The sequence below is a fragment of the Muscardinus avellanarius genome (genome assembly GCF_963383645.1).
Source record: "Muscardinus avellanarius genome assembly, chromosome: 11".
Taxonomy (NCBI): domain Eukaryota; kingdom Metazoa; phylum Chordata; class Mammalia; order Rodentia; family Gliridae; genus Muscardinus; species Muscardinus avellanarius.
The window spans coordinates 69,686,843-69,714,591 of NC_137797.1; the positions used below are offsets into that span (position 1 = coordinate 69,686,843).

General features: G+C 45.4%; 1 protein-coding gene across 1 annotated transcript; it reads left to right on the forward strand.

Annotated features, from left to right (window-relative positions):
• CELA1 (chymotrypsin like elastase 1) lies at positions 1–27,706 on the forward strand (the record flags this gene model as incomplete). Its single annotated transcript, XM_080704887.1, has 9 exons — positions 1–61; positions 721–803; positions 2,372–2,472; positions 4,887–5,012; positions 6,599–6,735; positions 8,621–8,766; positions 23,854–24,003; positions 24,220–24,361; positions 27,597–27,706. The coding sequence occupies exons 1-9, from the start codon at positions 22–24 to the stop codon at positions 27,704–27,706; spliced, it is 1,035 nt and encodes a 344-aa protein (XP_080561013.1). The 5' UTR covers positions 1–21.
• Between the last annotated feature and the right edge of the window lie 43 nt (positions 27,707–27,749).

A 27,749-nucleotide genomic window follows, 5' to 3' on the forward strand; every position in this document is an offset into this window, starting at 1 on the left:
GTGGTCTACTCCGCTGGTAACATGCTGCGCTTCCTGGTGTTCGCCACACTGGTCCTTTGCGGTGAGTGGATCTTTTTCCTGGGTTCTATAGGGAAGGGGATTTGGTCAGAGGGTCAAAAAGCCATCTCTAAGCCCAGACCAGCTCCCTATCCCAGAAGAGGGTGGGACACTCTGCTGAGAATATAGCAAAAATTTTATTTTTCTGAAGTGCAAGATAGGAAAGATCAGGACCACCAACCAGCCATGTAAGACCCTTCTGGGTGTCCCTGAGCCATGAAGCAGGAAGAAGCTTCTTCTGAGGCTCCTGGGCCTCCCCGCCAGCCCCCTTGGCAGGAGGACATCCTCAGCGGGTGCCTGGCTGAGATGTGTGCCGCTGTCCCTGCTCCCGGCAACATCCCACCAAAGTGGAAAAGGAGCCCTTTGAGCCAAGGGGTGACCTTGTGCAAGCTAAGACCACAAGGAGACCGGCAGCCCTAGCCTGGTGATTGCAAATGGATTCTTCATGCCAGGTTCTGGGACTCCAGCGGGAAGCAGAAGGCACTCGGGCCCCCAGCTTCCAAAAGGGGCGCAGAGAACTCACAACTGGGCCCCTCTTTGTTAGGGAAGAGCTGTAAATTTGCAGACAAGGCTAACATCCCTCAAAGCACACCCGCCACTCCCCCGCCCCACCCCGCTGACCCCATGCTGACTCATCTCTCATTCTGCTTCTGCCCCACAAAGGACACAGCACCCAGGACTTTCCAGAAACGAATGCTCGGGTAGTCGGAGGGGCTGAGGCCCAGAGGAATTCCTGGCCCTCTCAGGTGGGTGTTCCTTTGCTGCCCAGACTTTCACCCGCATCTGAGTTGCTGTGTACTCACCACAAGTGTTCTGTACAGCTGTGTGTGTCCTTGTCAACAAGCAGCTCTCCAATTGTCTAGATTCTAGATTTTAAAGATGGATGGGACCAGGCTTAGGCGAGATTTCTAAATGCAAAAGGCTTAGAGGAGGGGATTAATCACCAGCCATGCTTTCCCAGGCATACACCCAGACGCAGTCTTCTTTTATACTGTCAGAGACACTGCTGTGACACACTTGCAGGACTCAGTTCTGGATTCCACGGACACAAAACACACACGTTTCCGGGAACTCAGCACTGCACTCACAGGTGGAATGCATGCACATTCCAATATGTTTCTTTTTTTGGCTAAAGAGGTGTCATTTATACCAGGCATGGTGGCGCACACCTGTAATCCTAGTACTTGGGAAGCTGAGAGAGAAGGATTGCAGATTTGAAATCAACCTTAGCAATTTAGCAAAGACACTCAGAACTCAATGAGACCCTGTTTCAAAATTTAAAAAAAAAAAAAAAAATTTAGCCAGGCGTGGTGGCGCACGCTTGTAATCCCAGCATTCGGGAGGCTGAGACTGGAGGATCGTGGTTCCGGACAGCCTCAGCTACTTAGTGAGGCCCTCTGCAACTCAGTGAGAGCCGGTTTCAATATAAAGAATAAAAAAATAGGGCAGGGATGTAGCTCGGAGGTCAAATGCCCTTGGTTTCCATCCCCAGACCTGCAAAAAATAAAAAATAAAATAAAATAATAAAAAAATTATAAATAAAAAATTTTTAAAAAGACTGAGGGTGCAGCTCTAAGGGAATGCCCATGGGTTCAGTCCCCATTGGGGGAAAAAAAAAAACGTGGCCACTTTCCTAACAGGGCAGCTGCCCTGACTTAGGCAGGTCTAAATGTATAAAGCTGGCAAATCTACTAGTGAATAGACACACTTTGAGAGGAAGCAGTGCAATTACAGCTAGGTTCAAATTAAAACAGCTTGAGCCCTAATTTTCAGTAGAGCTATTGTGTAATACAAAGGAACATGAGCTGATAGAAACCAACATCTCATTAGCATTTCTAAGTCTTCCCTCGAGTGGGGGAAGGGACAGGGTATTTCTTGAAAACATTAAAGGCTTGTAGCGTTTAGATGAAGGATCCAGGGCTCGTCTTTGTTTCCTTTCCAGGATGGAACAGGACAAAAAGACTTGGGTCCAAGACCCATTGCAACAACCTAGAGTAAGGGTACCAAATACATCCGCCGTGTGTGCCTCCCAATGCATGCTGTGCCCCATCCATGGGCACTGCAAACCAGCAAACGATGGGCACTTTCCAGCTGACCCCAGAGGCATCTGCACCTTTCTCCACAGTGCACTCTGGGCAGCCACTACCAGCCAGTCAATAGCAATTGTCAGGTCAGAGGAAAGCTGTTCTTTACCTCTCTAGTCCAGAAGGTTGCAGAATAGATTGAGGAATGTCATGAATCTAAGGTGACATGTTTGGGGCAAAGCTTTGTGGGAAATACCAACCTATCTCTCCTTTCTCCCCTCTCCGTCTAGATTTCCCTCCAGTACTTGTCTGGAGGTTCCTGGTATCACACCTGTGGAGGGACCCTCATCAGACGGAACTGGGTGATGACAGCTGCTCACTGCGTGGACTAGTGAGAAAACAAAGACCAGCTTTTCTGAGCCCCTGGGTGGGGAAGGAGCTGGACTTTTAAGAGAAATATGCAACTTTGATTTCCCAGAGCAGGACTTTAAGGGGACAGGCAGTGGGCCGTGGCCCAGCCCATTTGTGCTGGGAGTTCACGGAGGAAGTAGCATAGAGAAAAATATACAAGTTTGAGAGTCAGGAAAGAAAGCTCAGGTCCAAATTCATTCCACCATCGTCTAGCTGCATAACCCTGGGCAGCTTAGCCTCTCTATTCTTCCACTCTCTTATCTTTAAAATGGGTTAATAATACCTACTTCATACAGTCGTTGTAAGGATTGAGTAAATATTTAAGTGCCTAGTCAACATAGGATTGGTAACTGTTTTTTATTTGTCATGAGCAATAGTTCTCAAATTTGGGCACGTATCAAGATCACCTGGAATAGACAGGTGCAGTGGCCCACAACTATAATCCCAGCTACTTGGGAAAGTGAGGCAGGAGGATCAGAAGTTCAAAGCCAGCCTGGGCAACTTAATGAGACTCTCTCAAAATAAAAGGTAGAGCTAGAGCTGGGCATGGTGGAACACGCTTGTAATCCCAGCATTCAGGAGGCTGAGACCAGAGGATCATGGTTCGCAGCCAGCCTCAGCTACTTAGTAGGCCCTTTGCAACTCAGTGAGACTCTGTTTCAAGATAAAGAATAAAAAATAGGACTGTGGGTATAGCTCAGAGGTTAAATGCCTCTGGGTTCTAGGGTTCTATCCCCAGACCTGAAAAAAAAAAAAAAAAAAGTAAAGCTGGGCATGATGGCACATGCTTATAATCCCAGTACTTGGGAAGCTAAGACAGGATGATCACAGGTTTGAGGCCAGCCTCAACAGGTAGTGAGACTTTCATCAACCTAGCTAGACCTTGTTTCAACATAAAAATAAAAAATAAGGCTGGGGTGTAGTTCAGTAGTAGAATGCCCCTGAGTTCCATCCCCCAGTACCACAAAAATAAAATAAAATAAAAAGTAAAAAGAGGCATGGTGGTACACAACTGTAATCTTAGTACTTGGGAGGCTAAAATGAGAGGATCACAGGTTCCAGGCCAGCCTCAGCAAATTTGCGAGACACTGTTTCAAAGCAAAACAAAACAAAACTTAAGAGAGGGTGACCTGTGTGTAATAGGTTGGCGATAGAATTATTCTGGGTGCCAATAAATTGGAGAGGGAGGGAAGTAGAGGCTGGGGATTTTACTTCAAAGGTAGAGGAGTACCCCAGTACCAGAGGGAAAAAAAATTGTCTAGAAGGCACAGATTGCTGGGCCCCTCCAAGGTGAGGCCTGATTATTTGCATTTTTAATAAGCTTCAAGGTGATGCTAATGCTGCTGGCCCCACGAGCACACTTTAAGAATGACTAGTTCAGCCGCACATGGTGGCACACTCTTATAATCCCAGCATTTGGGAGGCTGAGACAAGAGGATCACAGTTCACGAACAGCCTTGGTTATTTAGTGAAGCCCTTTCCAACTCAGTGAGATCCTGTTTCCAAAAAAAAAAAAAAAAAAAGAATTAAAAATAGGTATAGCTTGGAGTTAGAATGCCCGTGGGTTCCATACCCAATACCGAAAAAAAAAAAAAAGAATTACTAGTTCATATCTGAGCATGGTGGTGTACACTTGTAATCCCAGTACTTGGGAGTGGCTGAGACAGGAGAATTTCAGGTTCAAGGACAGCCTCAGCAAATCGTGAGACTTTTCATCAACATAGCAAGACCTTGTTCCAAAATAAAAATAAAATAGAGCTGGGGCCAAGCGTAGTAGCTCAGGCTTGTAATCCCAGTACTTGGGAAGCAAAGACAGGAGGAGCGCAGGTTTGCAGCCAGCCTCAGATACTTAGTGAGGACCTCTGCAGCTTAGTAAGACCCTTTTTCAAAATAAAGAATAAAAAATAGGGCTGGGGTGTGGCTCAGAAGTAGAACGTCCCTGGGTTCCATTTCCAGTACCACACACACACAAAAAAAAACCAGGGTTGGGAGTGTAGCACGGAGGTAGAATGCCCCTGGGTTCAATCCCTAGTGACATATACACACACACTCACACACACACACACACACACACACTCCTAGTCCAAAAGTTTATACTACCCTCTGCGGCTGAGAGCCAAGATTTCACTTAGCGAGGCTCGCCACACGTTTCCCAGGTTATGAGGTATGCAGCCTATGATGTTCAGTTTAATAAACTGGGTAATGAAGTTGACAGGTGTTTTTAATCCCACAACTTAGTAAAGTAGGGAATGAGCAAGTCTGCTCTTCCCTCATCTTGGAGGATCGTTCATCCTCCTTGCCGGGGCTAGGTAAGGTGGGTACCTGTCCTAATGATGAAAGGTGGCTTTCCAACTCTTCTCCTGGATCACTCAGGGCTTCCTTCTCTCCCTCCAGCCAAATGACCTTCCGCGTGGTCGTGGGAGAACACAACCTGAACCAGAACGATGGCACCGAGCAGGCCGTGAGGGTGCAGAAGATCGTGGTGCACCCAAACTGGAACAGCAATAACGTGGCTGCCGGGTAGGGACAAGGCTTGGGCTCCTGGGCTGGAAGGAGGATGACTGGCCAGCACGTGGGTTTAGAGGGGTCTTGTCTTGTCTCGCTTGTTCTCCCCAAAGCTAGAAGAGATCACATTGCCTGAAACTTGGTAGCTTGCAGCCTGGCCTTTGTCTAAGGAGGCACCATGTCCTTCAGGGAGTGATGAGCTGGCTCATTTATCCAGGATGACCGTGAGGTTTAAATTTGGGAGGGCTCGAGAATTTCTGAAGATCTTTAGGTTTTGTTTGATGTAAGTAGGTTTGTATGATTCAATTATGTGAAGCCCTCTGTAGAGCTTGTTTCTGGATTTTTAAAAAATATTGTTATTTAGCTGGGTGTGGTGGTGCCCCCCCCTGTAATCCTACTACTTGGGAAGCTGAGACAGGAGGATCACAGGCTCAAGGACAGCCTCAACAAGTAGTGAGACTCTCATCAACCTGGGGAGAGCCTGTTTCAAAATAAAAATAAAATAGAGCTGGGAATGTTGCTCAAAGGTAGAATACTCCAGGGCTCAATCCTCAGTACCATGGGACGCACACACAAATATGATACTTATTATTCACTTTATGGAATATACTCTGTCAGTATATTCCAGGGCTAGGGCCTCATGCATGTTAAGCATACATTCTACCACTGGGCCATGTCCTCAGACCTAAAAGGATTTTATTTATTTATTTTTTCAGTACTAGGGATTGGACCCAGGGGCATTCTACCCCCCCCAAGGTACACCCCCAGCCCTATTTTTAACTCTTTATTTTGAAACAGGGTCTCACTAAGTTGCAGAGGGCCTCACTAAGTAGCTGAGGCTGGCCGGGAATCAGTGATCCTCCTGTCTCAGCCTCCCAAATACTGGGATTCCAGGCATGATCCACCATGCCTGGCTTTATTCTTTATTTTGAAACAGGGTCTCACTAAGTTTCAGAGAGCCTCACTAAGCAGCTGAGGCTGCCGCGAACCTGCAATCTTCCTGTCTCAGCCTCCCAAGTACTGGAATTGTAACCAAAAGGAAATTTCTTAAAGTGATTCCTACATAGGAAAACTACAAGAACAAGTTATAAACTTTTGGGGAAAAAGCCACTTAAGTGGTGTTCAGGACTATGGGGTTAGCTCAATGGCAGAGTACTCGCCTAATATGAACAAGGCCTTGGGTTCTTCCCCAGTACTGAGAAAAAAAAAGAAAAAAAAAAGGTCAACTCTGTAGAATATGGAAATGGGTATGAATTCAAATAGTCTGTATATTTCTGCAGGACTTTCAGAACTGCGCAGTCTTTTCCATCTTTCCTCTTTGAGAACTCCCTCCAGGATCACACCATCTGCTCTTTTTCTCATCATTCTCCACTTCCCAGAGTTGCTGAGGTCAGAGCTAGGCTGCAATAGCAACATTCCACCAGCAGATGCTGCTATTAAACACGTAATGTCCTACGCGCACGTGCTTAGCAAGTCAGCGCCCTCCTTCAAAGTCACTGTCCCCGATTCCAAGGGGCACAAAGGTTATGAGAAAGCCAGTGCAGATGCTGCCATGGGGCAGGCCTGGCTCCGCAACTGAGCCATCTCCTTTCCTCCTGCAGTTACGACATAGCCCTGCTGCGCCTGGCCCAGAGCGTTACCCTCAACGGCTATGTCCAGCTGGGTGTTCTGCCCCAGGCGGGAACCATCTTGGCTAACAACAGTCCCTGCTACATCACAGGCTGGGGCAAGACCAGGAGTAAGTCATCTACGTTGGAGCCATCCACCACTGGATCTTAGGTGGCTTGTTCTAGATGTGTATAGCTAGAGACCACCAATCTAAGGAGCCATAGGTAATATAACCAATACATTAAGCCAACCTAAGAATAGGCTGTGGGAATAGTCAAGTCAAAGATTCTTAGACTCAGGATCAAAAAAAGATTTAGCAAAGAGTAAGAGGAGTGCTGAGTACCAGCCTCTCACTTTATACATGAAGAAAGGCCCAAAGAGGTTAGGATTGGCCTCAAGACTAGCACACAGCAGGCGTCCTGGCTCTCACTCTGGTGATCATTATGTCACCGTACTACCTCCATGGACAGGCACTGGGCTCAGAGGGAGTGAATGAGCCAGGGAGAGCTGTAGATCCAGGTGAGTCAGGAGCGGAGGAGGCCTCAGCCCTGCTCTGATCATCATGGGAAGGTTTTCATGCTATTCAGATAATATGGAAAGGCAGGAGGGCTGCGATGGGGGATAGTAGGAAGGCAGAAACACTAAGCTCGGCACAGAAGCCTGTCAGACACCAGACAGTATTTGGATCTCTAGAAGAGAGGCAAAGCCTTACTGTGGGCAGCCAGGCTACTGGGAAAGCCAGGAGCTAAGAGAAACCTGCTTCCAATCCAGCTCTGCTCTCCTCTCAGTTCATTTAATGTTATTGTGGTTCAACTTCTTAATGAAAAGGTTGTTATAATGACCCAAAAATATATAAGACACGTGCGAAGGCTTTGAAAAAATCCAGAGCCAGATAAGAGAAGGCTGCAGCAAGCTCTGAATAAATGGAAACAGGGTGGGCACAGTGGTGCACACCTATAATCCCAGCCACTCAGAAAGCCGAGGTAAACCAGGCATAGTGGCGCACGCTTGTAATCCCAGTACTTGGGAGGCTGAGACAGGAAGATCGCAGGTTCAAAGCCAGCCTCAGCAGCTTAGTGAGGCTCTCAGCAACTTAGTGAGACCCTGTTTCCAGATAAAATATATAAGTCTGGAGGTGTAGCCTAGAGGTAGAAAAGCCCCTGGGTTCCATCTCCAGAACAACAACAACAAAAAAGCTTGCCAACCTGTGCAAGGCCTTTGGTTCAATTCTCAATACTGGGGGGGGGGGGGGATATGGAAACAGGTGTGCACAATCCCAGTTCTGCTTTGTAGGGTTTACAGTGTAAGGAGCAGAACAGATAAGTTATTTACAAATAAGACCACTCTAATTTCTTTTTTCTTTTCTTTTTATTTATTGTATTTATTTATTTATTTTTGCGGTACTGGGGATGGAACCCAGGGACATTCTACCTCCAAGCTATAACCCCAGCCCTACTTTTTATTATTTATTTTGAAACAGGGTCACACTGAGTTGCAAAGGTCCTCACTAAGGAGTTGAGGCAGGCCATGAACCCGGATCCTCCTGTCTCAGCCCCCCACATGCTGGGATTACAAGCATGTGCCACCACGCCTGGCTCTAATTTCTTAACTAAATTATACATGAGAAACAGGTGTAGGATTGTTGGTTTAGAGCCTGAGAACAGTAAGCAAGGGTGACTCCCTGAAGGAAGCTGCCCTATAAAGAGAGAAGACAGGCCAGCCTGGGCAACTTGGGGAGCACCTCTCTCAAAGTAAAATTAAAAAGGCTGGAGCTATACTTCCATGGTAGTTTTCTTCCTAGAAAAAGGCCCTAGGTTTAATCCCCAGTTATCTCAACCCCCTGAAAAAAGAAAGAAAGAAGAGGGAAGGCTCCATGACATAACAATAAACACAGAGAGAAGGAGCCTGCCCTGAGTCCAGGTTTCACCAGAGCGTGGGAAAGCTTGCAGGGTGTGGAAGAAATTTTCCTTGAACAGCACCTGGAGGTGACTTCCAACGCTGTGTATCCTGTTTAGCCAATGGGCAGCTGGCCCAGACCCTGCAGCAGGCCTACCTGCCCAGCGTGGACTATACTGTCTGCTCCAGCTCTTCCTACTGGGGCTCCACTGTGAAGAGGACCATGGTGTGTGCTGGCGGAGATGGAGTTCGCTCTGGATGCCAGGTGAACACATGCAGATGGACTCAGAAGCCCTGCCCCACCCTCCCCTCTCTGTCCTCAAGCCCTGCCCCACCCTCCCCTCTCTGTCCTCAAGCCTCCTCCTCTGCTCACCCATTCCCCACCTACTCTGGTGTCCACATACACACTCCACTTTCAGTTCTGGCATCCGAATGAAAATGATTTGTGCTAATAATTCTCACAGAAAGTTGGGCTTTCTTGAGTAGAAGTTGAAGAACTCTTAAAATGTCTTGCTTTTTGGCTAGGGTGCCACTCACCTATAATCCCAGCTACTCAGGAGGCTGAGCCGGGAAGATATCAAGTTCAAGGTCAGCCTGGGCAACTCAGTAAAACCCTATTTCAAAGCAAATACGGGTGAGTGTAGCTCAATGATAGAGCACCCCTCAGTTCCATTTCAGTACAAAAAAATTTTTTTTTGTCTTGCTTAATTTCCCCACCTCGGGTGTATTCATTTGAGTCATCCCTCCATGCCAGTCTGGTATGGAGCTGTACCTATCCTCTGTATTTCTATCTTTCTAATAAACTTCTTTAAGTCTTCACACACAAAAAATTTCCCACCTCAAAAGCTTGTATATGGCCCAACATTTGTGTGTTAGTATAAGTGTGTGTTCTTTAGAATTTATAACCTAAATTCTTTTCTTTTTTGTGGTACTGGGGATGGAAACCAGGGGTATTCTACCTCTGAGCTACACCCCCAGCCCTATTTTTTATTCTTTCTTTATTTTGAAACAGGGTCTCACTAAGTTGCAGAGGGCCTCACTATGTACCTGAGGCTGGCTGCAAACCTATGATCCTTCCTAGCTCAACCTCCCAAGTACTGGGATTACAAGCATGTACCACCACACTTGGCTATGACCTAAATTCTTTTTTTTTTGGGGGGGGGGGTAATGGGAATGAAACCCAGGGGCATTCTACCTCCAAGCTACACCCAGCCCTATTTTTTTTTTTTTTTTTTTTTGGTGGTACTGGGGTTCCTGGAAGCCCTTCTACCTCTGGGCTACACTCCCAGACCTATTTTTTTTAATATATTTTTATTTAGAAACAGGGTCTCCTAAGCCAGTGCGCACGGCTGGCTTCGAACCTGCGCGATCCTCCTGTCTCCGCCTCCCAAGCCCGGGGATTACAAGCGTGTGCCACCACGCCCGGCATGAAACAGGGTCTTACTGAGTTGCAAAGGGCCTCACTAAGAGGCTGAGGCTAGCTGCAAACTGCGATCCTCCTGTCGCAGCCTCCCAAATGCTGAGATTACAAGTGTGAGCCATCATGCCCAGCTGACCTAGATTCTTTTAAGGTACTGGAGATTGAACCCAGAAGTGTTCTGTCACTGAGCTACATTCCTAGCCTTTTTTTTTTTTTTTTTTTTTTTTTTGGTGCTGGGGATTGAACCCAGGGGCAATCTACCTTTGAGCCACATCCCTAGCCTCCTGATTTTTTATTGTGTGTGTGTGTGTGTGTGTGTGTGTGTGTGTGCGCGCGTGTGTGTTACTGGGGTTCCTGGAAACCCTTCTACCTCCGGGCTACACTCCCAGACCTATTATATATATATATATATATATATATATATATATATATATATATATTTTTTTTTTTTTTATTTGGAAACAGGGTTTCTTAAGCCAGCGAGGCCGGCTCCAAACCAGCGCTATCCTCCTGTCTCCGCCTCCCAAGCGCGGGAATTACGAGTGTGTGCCACCACACCCGGTTTATTCTTTATTTTGAAACAGGGTTTTGCTAAATTGTAGAGGGCCTCACTAAGTACCTGAGGCTGGCCGTGAACCTGTGATCCTCCTGTCTAAGCCTCCCAAGTACTGGGATTACAACTGTGTGCCACCACACCTGTCTTTTTTTTTTTTTGGTGTGGGGGGGTTAGACCCAGAGGCTTTCTACCTCCAGGCTATACTTCCAGACCTATTTTATATTTTCTTTGGAAACAGTGTCTCACTAAATTGCTGAGGGCCTCACTAAGTAGCTGAGGCTGACTTCAAACCTGTATGATCCTCCTGTCTCAGCCTCCCAAGTGCAGGGATTATAAGCGTGCGCCGTCACGCCCGGCTGGCTTTTTTTTTTTTTTTTTTTGGTGGTACTGGGGTTCCTGGAAGCCCTTCTTCCTCCGGGCTACACTCCCAGACCTATTTTATATTTTTGAAACAGGGTCTCTTACGCCAGCATGGCTGGCTTCGAACCTGCGCGATCCTCCTGTCTCCGCCTCCCAAGCGCGGGGATTACAAGCGTGCGCCACCACGCCCGGCCTTTTTTTTTTTTTTTTTTTTAACAAAATCTTATTAAGTTGCCCACCCTGGCCTTAAACTTCAAATCCTCCTGCCTAAGTCTCCCAAATTGCTGGGATTACAGAGGTGCACAATTTTTTTATTCTTTATTTTGAAACAGGGTCTCACTAGGTTGTAAGGCCTCACTAAATAGCTGAGGCTGGCTGCAAGCCTGCAATCCTCCTGAATCAGCCTTCCGAGTACTGGGATGTCAAGCATGTGCCACTATACTCGGCTCTCCAACGTCTCTTGAACTTCCTCTGTGGCCATTCCTTTACACTACTAGGATTTACAGCAGTAGGTAGACTATTACCAGGTAAGTATGGTAAGGGAAAGTACATAAATATTCTCATAATAGTGTTTATAAAATAGAGTTCTCCTCTATTTAGACAAGACCAATGAACAATAAACCGTATCACAGTTTCTTAATGCAGCTCAATAAATGTTCATTGTGTATTTACTATATGCCAGACACACACTGTACTATGCTAGGATACAAAATGAATCAAAGGATATCAAGTGGAGGAGAGGTATACAATAGGATTTGGAATACAGTGTGGCTGCTATAGTAAGGATGTAGATAAGGTGATGTGGGAGCCCAAAGATAAGTGCTACCTGCTGGACTCAGAAAAGACTTGCCTTCCCCAAGAAAAAAATTGTGGTGATGTGTAACGGTTGCATAGCCAGGCAGAAAAAGGGGTGGGGGGCTGAGACATTCATTGGAAAAGAACAGCATGAATAAAGGTACCAGGCCCATAAACAGTTTAGAACACATAGTGAATTATTGGGTGCTCCCCACAACTAGAGCAGAGCAGACGCTGGAGGCCCACAGGCCAAGTTCAGCCGCTACCTGTATGGCCCATGAGCTACAAATGTATTACATTTTGAAATGGCTAAAAAATAAAAAGTAATAGCGCATGACATGAAAAATAAGCCAATCTACAGTGTTCACAAATGACATTTCACTGGGACACAATCATAGTTGATCATTCACAGAGTGTTTGTAGCTACTTTTGTTCTATAATACAGAGGTTCCAACTGAGATTATATAGCCCCTAAAGCCTGAGATGTTTACTATTTAGCCATATATATATATATTTTTTTCTTTTCTTTTCGGTGGTACTGGGGTTCCTGGAAGCCCTTATACGCCCAGGCTAGACTCCCAGACCTATTTTATATTTTTTAAATTTGGAAACAGGGTCTCTTAACCCAGCAAGGCTGGCTCCGAACCAGTGCGATCCTCCTGTCTCCGCCTCCCAAGCGCGGGGATGACAAGCGTGCGCTTCCACGCCCGGCTAGCCCTTTATAATTTGTTGACTTGTTGGGCTACTCTTACCATCCTAAGAAATGTGAAGAGATGAGACTAGAGAGGCAAGCAGGGGCCACCTGACTTAGGGCTTCCGCTGCCATGTTTAGGAACATAACCTGCATCCCCTAGGCACTAGGAAACCATTGGAGACATGTAAACAGAACAGAATGATCCGATTTGCCTTTCAGAAGCGTTCTCTGATGACAGTGTAGCATGCTTTTTTGGGGAGGGCAAGAGAAACAGAGAGGAACACTGGAGGCTGTTGCGATGACTGAGACAAGACGTTTAAGAGCCTCAATTAGAGTGGTGGGGCAGGAATGGAGAGGAGGGAGGCTCTGTAGATTTTCAGGCAGCTTGTTTAAGTGGTTTAAGGTAGAGAGTTGCTGCCTCAAATGAGATGAGATTTATAGAATTTGGACATCCAGGTGTATCTAACCAGTAAAAAGTTAGATATAAGAAAAGAGAGCCCAGGGGAGGAAGTCAGGTTAGAGAGACACATGAGGTTACACACATGCCCAAGGAAAAGTTGTTGAATGAGAAGAAAGCAGTGGGTTGGGATGAACTATGCGATAAGAATGCTTGAAGCCGGGCGTGGTGGCGCACGCTTGTAATCCCCACGCTTGGGAGGCTGAGACAGGAGGATCACGCAGGTTCGAAGCCAGCCTCAGCTACTTAGTGAGGCTCTCAGCAACTTAGTGAGACCCTGTTTCCAAATAAAATATAAAATAGGTCCGGGAGGATAGCCCGGAGGTAGAAAGCCTCTGGGTTCCACCCCCAGTACCACCAAAAAAAAAAAAAAGAATGCTTGAGAGCATTAGGGACAGGCAGAGGACAAAAACCCAGTAAGGGCCATGAAAGGGCAAGCAGAGTAAGAGAAAAGCATGCACCAAGGATTTACAAAAGCCCAGCAAGTCCTGACGCCCATCATGTACTGCTGGATACTGTTAAGCGGGGCAAGGGCAGTTGCTGTAGCGTGGTGAGGGCAGGAGCTCCATTGAAGGGCAAGGGAGAAAAAGGCAGTAAGAAGCCAGGCGTGGTGGCGCATACTTGTAATCCCCGCGCTTGGGAGGCTGAGACGGGAGGATCGCGCAGGTTCAAAGCCAGCCTCAGCTACTTAGTGAGGCTCTCAGCGACTTAGTGAGACCCTGTTTCCAAATAAAGTATAAAACTAGGTCTGGGAGTATAGCCCAGAGGTAGAAAGCCCCTGGGTTCCACCCCCAGTAACACACACACACACACACACACACACACACACGCAGTAAGAATATAGCAGGGAGTGTAGATTATGCCTCCAAGACTCTTGGATGCAGGAGGGGGAAAAAAGTCTAATATCTTAAGACAGAAAGTCATGGAGGGAGTCATCTTTAAATAGGGAAGAAAACTGAGTGCATTAATAGGCAGAGAGGAAGTATCTGTAGAGTCAGAGAAGAGGAATAATGATGGCACAAGGTCCCAGAAGAGAAGGAAGAGAAGAAACATGAGCACAGGTGGAGCCAGCCTTGACCAGGAAGAGGGAAGCCAGACGCTCTCGAGGATGTAAAAGAGTTTATAGGCTGGTAGCTGGACATTAGTAGGTGCTCTGTATTATTGCTTCTGATTACTCATTAACTAGGAAGAGTCAGCTTGACTGCTGAAAGTGAAAGTGCAAAGGTTGTATTCACCTAGAATAATTAAGGCAAATGGGAAAAGATGGTTCTCCAAGATGCTGAGGTTAGAGACCAGGCAGTAACTACATGGGTGTATAGTTCACTCCATGTTAGTCAAAGACCCAGCTACAGGAAATGGATTACTCCAGAGCTGGGTTTTCCTGCATGATGGTGGCAATAGAACAGGACTGCAGGTCCAAGATACATGGAGGAGAAAGAGAATTTGTTAGCAGGAGGCTGGCGGCTGGGTGAAATAGTAGAATGAAAGGATTGAAGTGATTCTTGTTACCCCCAAGAACTATGGAAATAGGTGACCAACTCATCCCAGTGTTCCTGTGACTTTACCAAGTGTTAAAACTTAAATTTCTTAGAGATGGGAGGCTAAGATAAGAAGATTGCAGATTTGAGGTCAGCCTCAGCAATTTAGCGAGACCCTGTTTCAAAGTAAAAATAAAATAGGGCTGGAGGTGTAGTTCAGAGGTAGAATGTCCCTGAGTTCAGCTTCCATTATAAACAAACAAACAACGAAATGCTGAGACAGTGTTTGGGAGGCTGAGACAAAAGGATAGTAGTTCATAGACAGCCTCAGCTACTTAGTGAGGCCCTCAGCAACTGAGACCTTGTTTCAAAATAAAGACTAAAGAATAGGGATGGGGATGTAGCTCGGAAGTAGAATGCCCCTGGATTCCATCCCCAGTACTGGAAAATAAAAATAAAAATAAAAGAGAGACAGACAAAGGAACAATGCAACCTCTTCTAGGTCCTCACCAGCCTATACTTTCCTAAGGTTTAAGCTTTCTGAGTTAACTCACACACCTCCCTTAAGGCTAGAAGTCAGAAAAACGACAGTACTTTTCTTCGGGCTGCCACTCCAATTGATTATTCTCTGAGACAATTGTGACTGTAGGTCTCCTCCCACTGGAGTTTCCCAACTCGTGTTATCTGGGCTTACAGAGTTCTGAGTCCTCTTCTCCTCAAGAGCGGGCCCCTCCCAGTTCAAATGACCAATTCCCATTATACTCTGTTTTGATTCTTCCTTGGACACTAAAATCCTCTGCCATACTTTCCATTGTCTTCTGAGCCTCAATCTTTTCAGGTCAATTAGACATGACAGTAGTATTACATGCAATTCAATTATCTTCCATTCCTCTAGCACTGAAATACTTTCTTTTTTGTTGTTGTTGTTGTTTGTTTATTTTTTTCTTTTTTTAATTTTTTATTGGTGTATTATATTCATACATCATATTGGGGTAAAAAACTTGGGTGTACATACATGTACACATCACTGATTTAACCCCTACCCAATTCCCACCCCATTTCCTCCCCGTCCCTCCCTCCCTTGCTTAGCTTAGTGGTTGACTTCGATATGTTTAAGTACGTTGTGTGTTTTAGAGATTTTCCTCTTCCCCCCCTCCTTTCTCCTCCTTTAGGTTGCCTTGTTTGCTCCTCTATAGGATTGCTTTTTTCATCTAGAGTTCCTCCTATGACCCATTTCTCCCTACCTCTCACATATTAGGGAAAGCATCTGCTTTCTTATTTTTTGTGACTGACTAATCTCACTTAGCATAATGTCCTCCAGTTCCATCCATTTCCCTGAAAATGATGTAATTGAGTTTTTTTTAATGGCTGAGTAAAATTCCATTGTGTACATATCCCACAGTTTTGTAATCCATTCATCTGTTGATGGACATCTTGGCTGGTTCCGTAGTTTGGCTATGGTGAATTGTGCAGCTATGAACATAGATACACATGCATTAGTTTGGTAGTTTGGTTTCTTTTCTTTTGGGTAGGTACCCAGAAGTGGTATTGCTGGATCAAATGGTAGATTTCTTCCCATTCTTCTGAGGATTCTCCATACTGTTTTCCAAAGTGGTTGCACTAATTTGCAATCCCACCAACAATGTCTTAGAGTTCCCACTTCTCTACATCCTTGCCAGCATCTGTTGTTGTTTGTGTTTTGAATGATTGCCATTCTAGTTGGGGTTAGGTGAAGTCTCAGGGTAGTTTTGATTTGCATCTCTCTGATTGCCAGTGATGTTGAGCATTTTTTCATGCATTTATTGGTCATTTGAATTTCTTTGGTGAAGTGTCTATTTAGTACATTTGCCCATTTTGTTATTGGATGCTTTGTTTTCTTAGTGTTGAGTTTCTTGAGTTCTCTGTATATTCTAGATATTAGTCCTCTATTGGAGGTGTAGGTGGCAAAAATCTTCTCCCATTCTGTTGGCTCTCGGTTGAGGTTCTTGATAGTTTCCTTTGCTGAACAGAAGCTCTTCAGTTTCATGCAGTCCCACATATTGATTTGCCTTTTAATTTGTTGTGCCTTTGGTGTCTTGTTGAGAATGTGTTTATCTGTGCCTATGTGTTGCAGTGTTGGACCTATGCCCTCTGCAAGGAGCTTCAAGGTCTCTGGTTTGATTTCCAAGTCTTTGATCCATCTTGAATTGACTTTTGTACAGGGTGAGAAAGTGGGATTCATTTCCAATTTTCTGCATATGGTTAACCAGTTTTGCCAACACCATTTGTTGAACAGGCTATCTTTTTTCAAGTGTATGTTTTGATCCCTTTGTCAAAAATCAATTGGCTGAAAGCGTGTGGACTTGTTTCTGAGTCTTCTATTCTGCTCCATTGATCTATATATCTGTTTTTTTGCCAGTACCATGCTGTTTTTATTACAATGGCTTTGTAGCATAGCTTAAAGTCAGGTATTGTGATTCCTCCTGCATGGATTTTGTTGCTGAGAACTACCTTGGCTATTCTGGGCTTTTTGTTATTCCAGATAAATTTAAGGACTGATTTTTCTATGTCTGTGAGGAATGATCTTGGTAGTTTAATGGGCATCGTGTTAAATCTGTAGATCACTTTTGGGAGGATGGCCATTTTAATGATATTTATTCTGCCTATCCATGAACATGGAAGATCCTTCCATCTTCTAAGATCTTCTTTGATTTCTTTTTTCAGTGTTTTATAATTTTCTTTGTAGAGATCTTTTACCTCCTTGGTCAAGTTTATTCCTAAGTATTTTATTTTTTGTGGGAAATCCTGAGTGGAAGTGTTTTCTGAATTTCTTTTTCAGTGGATTTATGGTTGGTGTACAGGAAAGCTTCTGATTTTTTAAGATTGATTTTGTATCCAGATACTTTGCTGAAATTTTTGATCAGTTCTATAAGCCTTTTGGTTGAGTTTGTTGGGTTTACTAAATATAGTATCATGTCATCTGCAAATAGTGAAAGTTTGAGTTCTTCTTTTCCTATTTGTACTCCTCTGATTTCCTTTTCTTGCCTTATTGCTCTGGTTAGAGTCTCTAGTACTATATTGAAGAGAAGTGGTGATAATGGACATCCTTGTCTTGTTCCTGTTTTTAGGGGGAATTCTTGAAGTTTCTCCCCATTTAATATGGTGTTGGTGGTGGGCTTATTGTAGATTGCCTTAATAATGTTGAGATATGTTCCTTCTATTCCAATTCTCTGCAGCATTTTTATCATAAATGGATGTTGAATTTTATCAAATGCTTTTTCAGCATCTATTGAAGTGATCATGTGATTTTTGTCCTTGGTTCTGTTTATATGGTGAATTACATGGATTGATTTTCGTATGATGAACCAGCCTTGCATCCCTGGGATGAACCCTACCTGGTCATGGTGTATGATTTTCTTGATGTGGTTTTGAATGTGTATTGCTAGTATTTTGTTTAATAGTTTTGCATCCAAGTTCATCAGAGATATAGGCCTGTAGTTTTCCTTCCTTGAACTGTCTTTATTTGGTTTGGGTATTAGTGTGATGTTGGCTTCATAGAATGTATTTGGGAGAGTCTTTTTTTTTTTCTATTTTGTGAAATAGTTTGAGGAGTATTGGGGTTAGCTCTTCTATAAAGGTTTTATAGAATTCACTTGGGAAACCATCTGGTCCAGGGCTTTTCTTTGATGGTAAGCTCTTTATTGCTGTTTCAATCTCTTTGATTGTTATTGGTTGGTTTAAGTGTTCTATATCTTCTTGACTCAGTTTAGGAAGGTTTTTTTGATCTAGGAAGTTGTCGATTTCCTCCAGATTTTCCATTTTGTTGGAGTATAGTTTTTCAAAGTAGTTTCTGATAATCCTCTGGATTTCTACACTGTCAGTAGTAATTTTTCCTTTTTCATCCCTTATCTTCATAATTTGGGTTGATTCTCTCTTTTTTTTAGTTAGGTGGCTAGTGGTTTATCGATCTTGTTAATTTTTTCAAGAAACCAGCTTTTGGTTTTGTTGATTTTCTGTATTTTTTATTCTCTATTTCGTTAATTTCGGCCCTAATTTTAATAATTTCCTGTCTTCTACTGGCTTTGGTGTTCAATTGTTCCTGCTTTTCAAGGGCTTTGAGGTGTGTCATTAGGTTATTTATTTGAAGATTTTCTGTTTTTCTTATGTGAGCACTCAGTGCTATAAATTTTCCTCTTAATACTGCTCTCAAAGTGTCCCAAAGGTTTTGATATATTGTATCTTTGTTTTCATTTGTTTCTAGCAATTTCTTGATTTCACCTCTTACATCTTCTATGACCCATTCTTCATTCAGAAGTGTGGTGTTCAGTCTCCATATGTTTATGTTGTTTCTCTGGGTCTTCTTATAGTTGATTTCTAGTTTCATTCCATTATGGTCTGAAATGACACAGGGAAGTATGTAACATTTTTTAAATTTGCTAATGCTCATTTTGTGTCCCAGGATGTGATCTATTTTGGAGAAGGTTCCGTGAGCAGCTGAGAAAAATGTAAACTCTGCTGTAGTTGGGTGAAATATTCTATATGTGTCCAACAGGTCCATTTGGTTAATGGTGTTCTTTAGTTCTGAGGCATCTTTACTGACCCTTTGTCTGGAAGATCGGTCTAGTGTTGTGAGAGGTGTGTTGAAGTCTCCCAGTATTATTGTATTGGGATTTATGTGTGACTTCATGTCACAAAGAGTTTGATTTATGAAAGTAGCTGCCCCTATGTTTGGGGCATAGATGTTGATTATTGTTATTTCCTCTTGTTGGACTATTCCTTTTACCAGTAAAATATGACCTTCTTTGTCTCTTCTACTAAGTATGGGTTTGAAGTCTAACTTATCTGATATCATAGTTGCTACTCCTGCTTGTCTTCAAGTTCCATTGGCATGGATTACCTTGCTCCAGCCCTTTACCTTGTGTTTGTTCCTATCTTTACTTGTAAGGTGTGTTTCTTGTAAGCAGCAGATGGGTGGATTCTGGTTTTTAATCCATTTTGCCACTTTGGGTCTTTTTATTGGGGAGTTGAGGCCGTTTATATTCAGTGTGATTATAGAGAGATAATTTTTAATTCCTAACATGTTAAGATTTTATTTCTGTTTGAGATACTGCTTATTCTTCTTTGCTTAGTTGTCTGCTGGAGGGAAAATCTTGTTTCTTTGGTTCTGGCGTGTATTACCTTTCTCTTCTTTGCAGTTAATCTTCTTGAGTATTTTCTCTAGCACTGGTTTTGAAGACATAAATTCCTTCAGTTTCTGTTTGTCATGGAAGCTTCTTTTTTCCCCATCTAATTTGATAGATAGTTGTGCTGGGTAGGAAATTTTAGGCTGGAAGTTGTTTTCTTTCAGAGTTTGGAACATGTTATTCCAAGCTCTTCTGGCTTTCATGACTTGGTTTGGGAAGTCTGGAGTGATTCTTTTCTTTTATTATTGGTGCATTATAATCATATATCACATTGGAACACAATACTTGAGAGGATATACAAGCACACATCATCCAATTAGCCCTCATCCAGCCCCCATCCCATTCCCTCCCCCTCCCTTGATCCCATGCTTGTTTGGTGATTAACTTTGATACATTTGTTTATGTACCTCCTGCATTTTAAAGAGGCTCCATCCTCCCCTATTCCATACCCTCTGATTGGTCACCTTAGTTGCTTCACTATAGGGCCCTTTCTATAGCTCGACCTCTTCCTGTTGCCCCTTTCTTCCTAGTTATTCTGATTAGGGGAAGCATCTGGTTTTTATTTTCTGCAATATTTCTCTGTGCATGCCGCGTTGCAAGTACCAATCCCATTTTTGATGGCCCCACTAGTGGCCTGGCTACCCGGTGGACTGATCCAGACCTTGCTGGCTCAAGCAGCAGCCTTGCCTCATGGGAGGCCCTAATTCTGGTCTTGCTGGCCCCGACACCGGCCTAACCCCTCAGCAGGCTCCGATCCTGGCCTCGGTGGCCCCAGAACCGGCCTAGCCTCAAGGCAGGCTCTAATACCAGCCTCAGAGGCCTCAGTAGTGGCCTTGCCTCATGGAAGGCTCAGATGTCGGCCACCAGCCCCGGCACTGGCCTAACCCCTCAGCAGGGTCTGATCCCAGCCTCAGAGGCCCCAGCTCCGGCCTTGCCTCACAGCAGGCTCTGATCCCAGCCCCGCTGGCCCTGGCATCGGCCTAACCCCTCAGCAGGCTCCAGTCCTGGCCTCGGAGGCCCCAGCACTGGCCTTGCCTCACGGCAGGCTCCAATGCTGGCCGCTGGCCCCGGCATTGGCCTAACCCCTTGGCAGGCTCCAATCCTGGCCTTGGAGGCCCCAGTAGCGGCCTTGCCTCACGGCAGGCTCCGCTGCTGGCCATTGGCCCCGGCACCAGCCTAACCCCTCGGCAGGCTCTTATCCCGGCCTTGGAGGCCCCAGCACTGGCCTTGCCTCACGGCAGGCTCCAGTCCCAGCCTCGCTGGCCCCAGCACTGGCCTAACCCCTTGGCAGGCTCCGATTCCAGCCTCGAAGGACCCAACACCGGCCTTGCCTCACGGCAAGTCTGGAGTGATTCTAATTTGTTTGCCTCTGAAAGTCACTTAGCCTTTTGTTTTTGTTGACTTTAAGATTCTCTCCTTGGCCTCTACATTAGTCATTTTGACAATTATGTGGCATGGGGATCCTCTTCTCTGATCCTGTCTAAAGGGAGTTCTATAAGTTTCCTGGACCTGTGTATCGACCTCTTGCTCTATGTTTGGAAAATTTTCTGCTATCACTTCCTTGAAGAGATAGTTGATCCCTTTGGTTTCACCTTCTTTTCCCTCCTCTATTCCAATTATTCTTAGGTTAGCTCTCTTAAAATGGGCCCATATTTCTTCAGTGTCAGATTCCTGCTGCTGGATTTTTTTTCTAAATTAGAGACTATGCATTTATTTTGGGAGTGATCATCTTGTAGGAGTGAGATTCTATTCTCCATGTTGTCTAATCTGTTGTTTATACTTTGAATTGATGCCTTTACTTCAATGATTGCATCCTTTATCTCTTTTTGACGCTCTCTGAATTCTTTTCAAAAGTCCTCTATTATTTCTACAGTTATTTTCCTGATTTGATCTTCTAGAGATCTCTGAATTTCTGTGTTAGCAGGTTCTGATGTTGTGGGGTTGTGGGCATTCATTGCTCCATTGTTATTTCTCTTTCTCATGATTTCAGAAGTTTGTGCCTTTTCTAGGTTCTTCCCTGGGTCACTACGACTTCACTTAAGGTGCTCTGGATCTCGAGTCTGTGGTATCTCAGTCACCACTACTCCTTTACTGGGTTGTATCACAAAGTCTCAGATCCAGGGAGTCAATCAAGGCTGCTTTAGACCATGGGGGGGGGGGTGCCAGGCTGGGTGTTCTCCCACGGGAAGCTGCAACTATGGTGTGATATCTCTGCCACTGCCACTCCCCCACTGGGTTGGACTGAAAAAACCTTCGACCCAGGGAGACTATCTGTGCAAGTCCCTGGGAGTGCAGTACTGGGATTTCTCCTCTAGGGGCCGCAATTTGACTCACGGTTGTTGAGTGCACTGATGGAGCTGTAGTGGACTCGGTGAACTCGCTGCTGCCGCCACTGGCAATATGGCGCCACTGCCACGCCCTCGGCCGTGAGGCTGGCATACATATTTCTTCTCTGGTTTTGACCTCCAATCTGAGTCCCTGCAGGGTGTGCTGAGCCCGGCCCCTGGGAGCTTTAGATGCTCCTTGCACCAAAAAAACTGCTGAGTTACACCCGGCTGTTCCGCAACTGCTCCCCTCAGCTCGCTGTCCACCCCTCCTTTCTGGAACCTGGTGGCTTGTTGAGAGCGCTGATCTGGAGTCGTCCAGTGAACTTGCCACTGCCGCCAGCAGTATGATGCTGCTGCCGCATGTCCTTGGCCATGAGGCTGGCATATCTCCTCTCTGGTTTTGAGCTCCGTTCTGAGTCCCCCTCCTCTCTGGAGTCTGGTGCTGCGAGGGAAGATGGCGCCGTGGCAGCTCTGGCCGCGGCAATGCAGGCTGGTTTCTTTTCTGGTGTCTGGTTGTTCTTTCAGCCCTCTTTTCCTCTGTCCCTTGTATTTACCGTTTTTTATTTCTCTGCTGATGGTGTTTTCTGGCTATGAAAGGCGATGATTTTGTGGTAACAGAGATCGATTGTTAGCGGGACTCATAAACGCCGCTTTTCTGTCGCCATCTTCCTGGAAATCCTGAAATACTTTCAAATCCCTATTAGGATATCAGTGGAAGAGATTTGTTTTGGGGTTTTTTGTTTGTTTGTTTGTTTACTACAATAATCTAAAGAAAACACCTTTTCCTAAACCGCAGTTAGGGTTGGGACAGCTAGTTCCTCTCTTAAAAAAATGTCTCTAATCTGAACATTTGGTCTCTTTCCCTAGCTAGCTTTTTTTATGTTTAATTTTTATTAAAGCTATACATATAAAGTTGCTTAACTCAATAGTGGAAAAGAATAATCATTGCATTATCTAGCTCTGCTAATTCTCCCCTAGTTCTCCCTCTCCAGAGAGCACCACTTTCACCTGATGTGTGTGTGTGTGTGTGTGTGTGTGTGCGCGCATGTGTGTGTATGGTACTGGGGGTGGGACCCAGAGGCTTTCTACCTCTGAGCTATACTCCCAGACCTATTTTATATTTTTAATTTGGGAACAGGGTCTCTTAAATGGAGGATGGCTTCGAACCTGCGTGATCCTCCTGTTTCCACCTTCCAAGCGCAGGGATTATAAGCGTGCGCCACCATGCCCGGCCTCCATTAATTTTTAAGCTAGCTGTTTTGTCTTCTCTTAGTGGTCTATGTCTTGGTACAGATCCATTTGCATTCGTTGTGATGAACATTTAGGAAGTTTTTTGGTTTTGGTTTTTTTGTGTGTGTGTGTGGTACTAGGGTTCCTGAAAACCCTTCTACCTCCGTGCTATACTCCCATGGGTTACACTCCTAGACCTATTTTATATTTTATTTGGAAACAGGGTCTCTTAAGCCAGCAAGGCTGGCTTCGAACCTGCAGGATCCTCCTGTCTCTGCCTCCCAAGCGCGGGGAATACAAGCATATGCCACCACGCCTGGCTGGGAAGTTTTTCTGAAAACTCCAGACCTTTGGCTCAGAAAATGTTTATTCTTGATAATTTTCTTCCTACAGGTTTGGTTTTCTCTTTCTAGAATTTTTGTTTGTTTGAATTTAAGATGTTCAAAGTTCTATATTTGAGCTAGAGATATAGCTCAGTGTGGGCTTAGCATGGGCGAGGCCCTGCACCACATCCCCAGCACCACAAAAACAAACAACAGAAGGCTCCTGTACTAGCATTGTGGAGAGGGCTGACACAGTGAGACACAGCTCCTGGCTCAGGAAGCTCATAGATACGCGGGAGGCATAAACAAACTATGAAACCAAAACACTAGGTAGAACATGATATGAGTGCTACAAAGGAAAGGAAGAAATACCGTGTTTAGAAAGGAAGCAGAGCTTCATTTTGATTGTGCAGATATGAAAGAAGTGGAGGTTTGAACAGGAGCTTTGCAACATCACAAACAGAGGTGGGGGTGGGCAGACTGTAAGCAAAAGTGAAGGCCAGAGAGCACAAGATCTGGAGCTTTAGGACTCTGCCTCTTCTCCCTACAGGGTGATTCTGGGGGTCCCCTCCACTGCTTGGTGAATGGCCAGTATGCTGTCCACGGAGTGACCAGCTTTGTGTCCAGCCTGGGTTGTAATGTCTCCAGGAAGCCTACAGTCTTCACTCGGGTCTCTGCTTATATCTCTTGGATAAATAACGTGAGTCCTCTCAAATGAAGGGTTGAAATAGGATCACCTGGGAATGCAAACATTGACAGGACAAGGGACAAGGAAAACCACTGTCTTCTTTAGAACATCCATGTGTCTACTCCCTGCCCTTCCCTCTGTAGTGTACCCCCACCCTATCATGTTGCCATCCCGAGGTCCCCTTCAAATACGCATTGGGCAGACCTCACTGTATTGTTTTCCGCTTAGGCCAAGATGGTGGAAATGGCAGATCTGAACCAGGCACACATCAGTGCTGTCCTAAGTCAAAGCCACGGGAAAAATAGCTTCAGAAAGGCCAGCATGCTCCTGGGCATGCCGCTTTCCTTCAAGCTCTTTGTGTTGCACGCCTGTAATCCCAGTACTTGGGAGGCTGAGACCAGAGGATCTCACGTGTGAGACCAGACTGGTCAACTTAGCAAGCAACTCAGTGAGACTCTGTTTCAAAATAAAGAACAAAAAGGGCTGGGGAGTGGAGCTCGGAGGTAAAATCCCTGGGTTTAATTCCCAGCTCCCACCCCCAAAATGCCACCTTAGACAATGCTAGAGAGTTAGATGGAACCCTGCCTCTGTCTACACTCACGGTGCAGTAGAGCCGAAGGCCACTCACTGTGCCTCCTGCCCTCACTTCCTGGAGCCTTGTGACATTAATTTTGGCTCATGGCCATTTCAAGATCTGTCCTTGCCACCAAGTCCTGGGCTTGTGCCTATAATACTGATACACTGAAGACCCCGACCTCCATTCCCCATACACCCAGGACAAAGCCATACTTAACCAAGAGCCCTGAGGAAGTAAGAAAGGAGGGAGGTTACCGGGCATGGTGGCGCACGCTTGTAATCCCCGCGCTTGGGAGGCTGAGACAGGAGGATCACACAGGTTCGAAGCCAGCCTCAGCTACTTAGTGAGGCTCTCAGCAACCTAGTGAGACCCTGTTTCCAAATAAAATATAAAAAAGGTCTGGGAGTATAGCCCGGAGGTAGAAAGACTCTGGGTTCCACCCCCAGTACCACCAAAAAAAAGAAAAGGAGGGAGGCAGAGTTACTGATCATAGCTGGGCACACCGGTGCACACCTGTGACCCGGCAATTTGGGAGGCGGAGGCAGGAGAATTGCAGGTCCAAGGCCAGCCTGGGCAACTTAGAGAGACTGTCTCAGAATAAAAAATGAAAAAATGGGCCAGGAATATAGCTCAGTGGTAGTGTGCCCCTGGGTTCAATGCTCAGTACACCCCCGACACACATACACACAAAGTTACTGACTATGGATATAACTGTCTTCTCCTTTAGGTCATTGCCTCCAACTGAACATTTTCCTGAGTCCAGTGGCCTTCTCAAGACGGTTCTTAGATCTGCAATAGGACTTTGGGGTCAAAAAAAAGAAGAGGGGTGGGGGAGGCTGGAGATGAAAGTCAGTGGTAGAGCACTTGCCTAGAATATAAGAGGCCCTGTACCACAAAAAAAAAAAAAAAAAAAAAAAAGAGAGAGAGAGAGAGAGAAAAAAAACCCTAAGAATAATGTGCCAGAGATAGAAAGCAAATAAAACTGAATGTATATTATCATACTGTTTTTCTATTTGTAATTAAACCCCTTATAGGTTCCAAGTTGGATTTCACCACATCTGTGGGCTGGCTCTTCCCTTTGCTGCTAACTTTACCAGTCCACAAACTAAGCCCAGTGGATGTGGTTTTACATTTGGACTATTTTAGGATTTACTTATCCATTAATCTATCCATCTTCTCCCCTCTATGCATATTTGCTATATCCAAAGTCACAGAGTGCTTTAAAAAAAGTTCCTGAGTGACTTAAATGTGCCCTAACTCTTCATGGCAGCCTTCTTTTATCACTCCCCTCAGGGCCTAGAACAAGTGCTCACCCCAAGTGTCTGGGTGATCTGAGCGGCTGGAATATACACTAGAGATAGAGGTATAGGATTAGGATGGTAGGGCTGATGCCGCCACTGGGGAAGTGCCAAATTAGGATACTGAAAAGCAAAGAATAGAAAAAAGAAGAAAAGGAGACACTACACAAAGACAGGAAAGGGTTGAAAGGAAGAGACAGAAAAGAGAGGAAGAGATAACAATATGGGGCCTCAAGCTAAATGTGAATCAGCACTTCAAGGCTGATGCTAAAACAGGCAACGGGATCCAGGGTTCTACAAACCACAGAGGAATGGGAAGCTGATAATTATAGTCTGTTCTGACCAGGGCTCAGTCTGTTAAGAGTGGCCTGGGAGAAAACAAAGAGGGAAATGAAAGAAGAAGTATAAACCGATGAGAAGCAGCTTTTCACAGGAATCACTAAAGACCAGACAAGAGGGACTAGGCCAGTAAACATTAGAGCAAGAGAAACTGGCTAAGACAGGTCCTAGAATCGGTCCTACTATTTCAGCCATGGTCTATACTGTATCTATATCTGGAACATGGTATATACTATAAGAGGCTGGGCTGGAGTCAGGTAATAACCGAGGGCAAATCAAGCCTTTTCCCCATCTCTTTAACTCCTAAGGGTTGTTTCTGCTCTCAATATGGTTTGGTGACCATCCATTTCAGTTCCCAAGATATTGGCAATAAAGAGTTTCTTAGGAGGAGTGGCTGGGATGAGAGGCTCTGGAGTCTTGGGAATGACACCAAGTATCAGCCAGCCTTGCCAGTGCTATACCTGTTGTCGCCATCCCTCTGAGTGTTCCCAGCAGTCCCGCCAACCCCTGGGTTTCTCCCCACTCCTCTCTATCCAACATCAAGTCCTTCCATTTTCTTCACTCCGCCTCTCCCAGGCCATCACCAAAGCTGAAACCCAGAAAAAAAAACATTAAACACATATTCCTGAAGTTTTTAAATTCATCTCTATAAATGAGTTAAGTTCATTACAGTATAATCACCTGATTGCCAACCTATCTCAACCTCCAGACTGTAAGCATCTTGAAGAAGCATTTTACCCGCCCTTGGCTTCCCAGCACCCAGCATTGTCTGGCACACAGTTGATCTTGAGTGCCAGGTGTGTATTTGGGAGAAAGAAGTGGAAGACAATAACAGGTCATTTTGTGACAGGCCTCCAGCTTCCCTCGACGCTCCCCAGGAAGTAGATTTTGATCTTCTTTCCTTCCTTGAAGGAATTTTGCCTGCACTGTAAAGTCTTGAGTAAATGGTTGCTCCAGATGCAACATCCTCATTTCCAGCTAACCCTGCAAACCAGTCGGGGCACAGTGACCTTATCTCTAGAGAAGCAGTGGTTGTAATCCCAGGAGCCCCACCCCAGCTTGCACAATCTGTGTCTGAGTTCACGTTCTGCTTCCACCTACTCTACTGTTTTCCGACTAGAAAAACTTGTTGGTCATCCTCAGCACAGGCTTCCACACTCGGCCCTTTTCCGATGAGATCGTCACTTTCACAAAGACCCGGTTTCTCTCTCCAGCTCAGTGGGAGAGCCAATGTGTGTGGAGGCGGCTAAACTGCAAGGGGTGGGGGGCAGAAATGCAGTTCAGGCGCCCACCCAGCATGAACACCCCGAGCACCGAGCTTTTCTGATACAACTGTCTTCAGTGTGTGGAACCCCACGTTCTCTGCCGGCATCGTTTCGGCTATTTTCCAGTGCTGATCGTGATGGCTGACCCGAGTCTAGGCCCACATTTGAAGATCCTGCTCCGTGGGTGTCCAGTTCCCCTGCCACGGGCCAGGAACTTCCAAGTCGGTCTGGAGTGAGGGCCAGGCCCCGGCCCCACCCCTGAGCTGGCCTGCAGCGGCC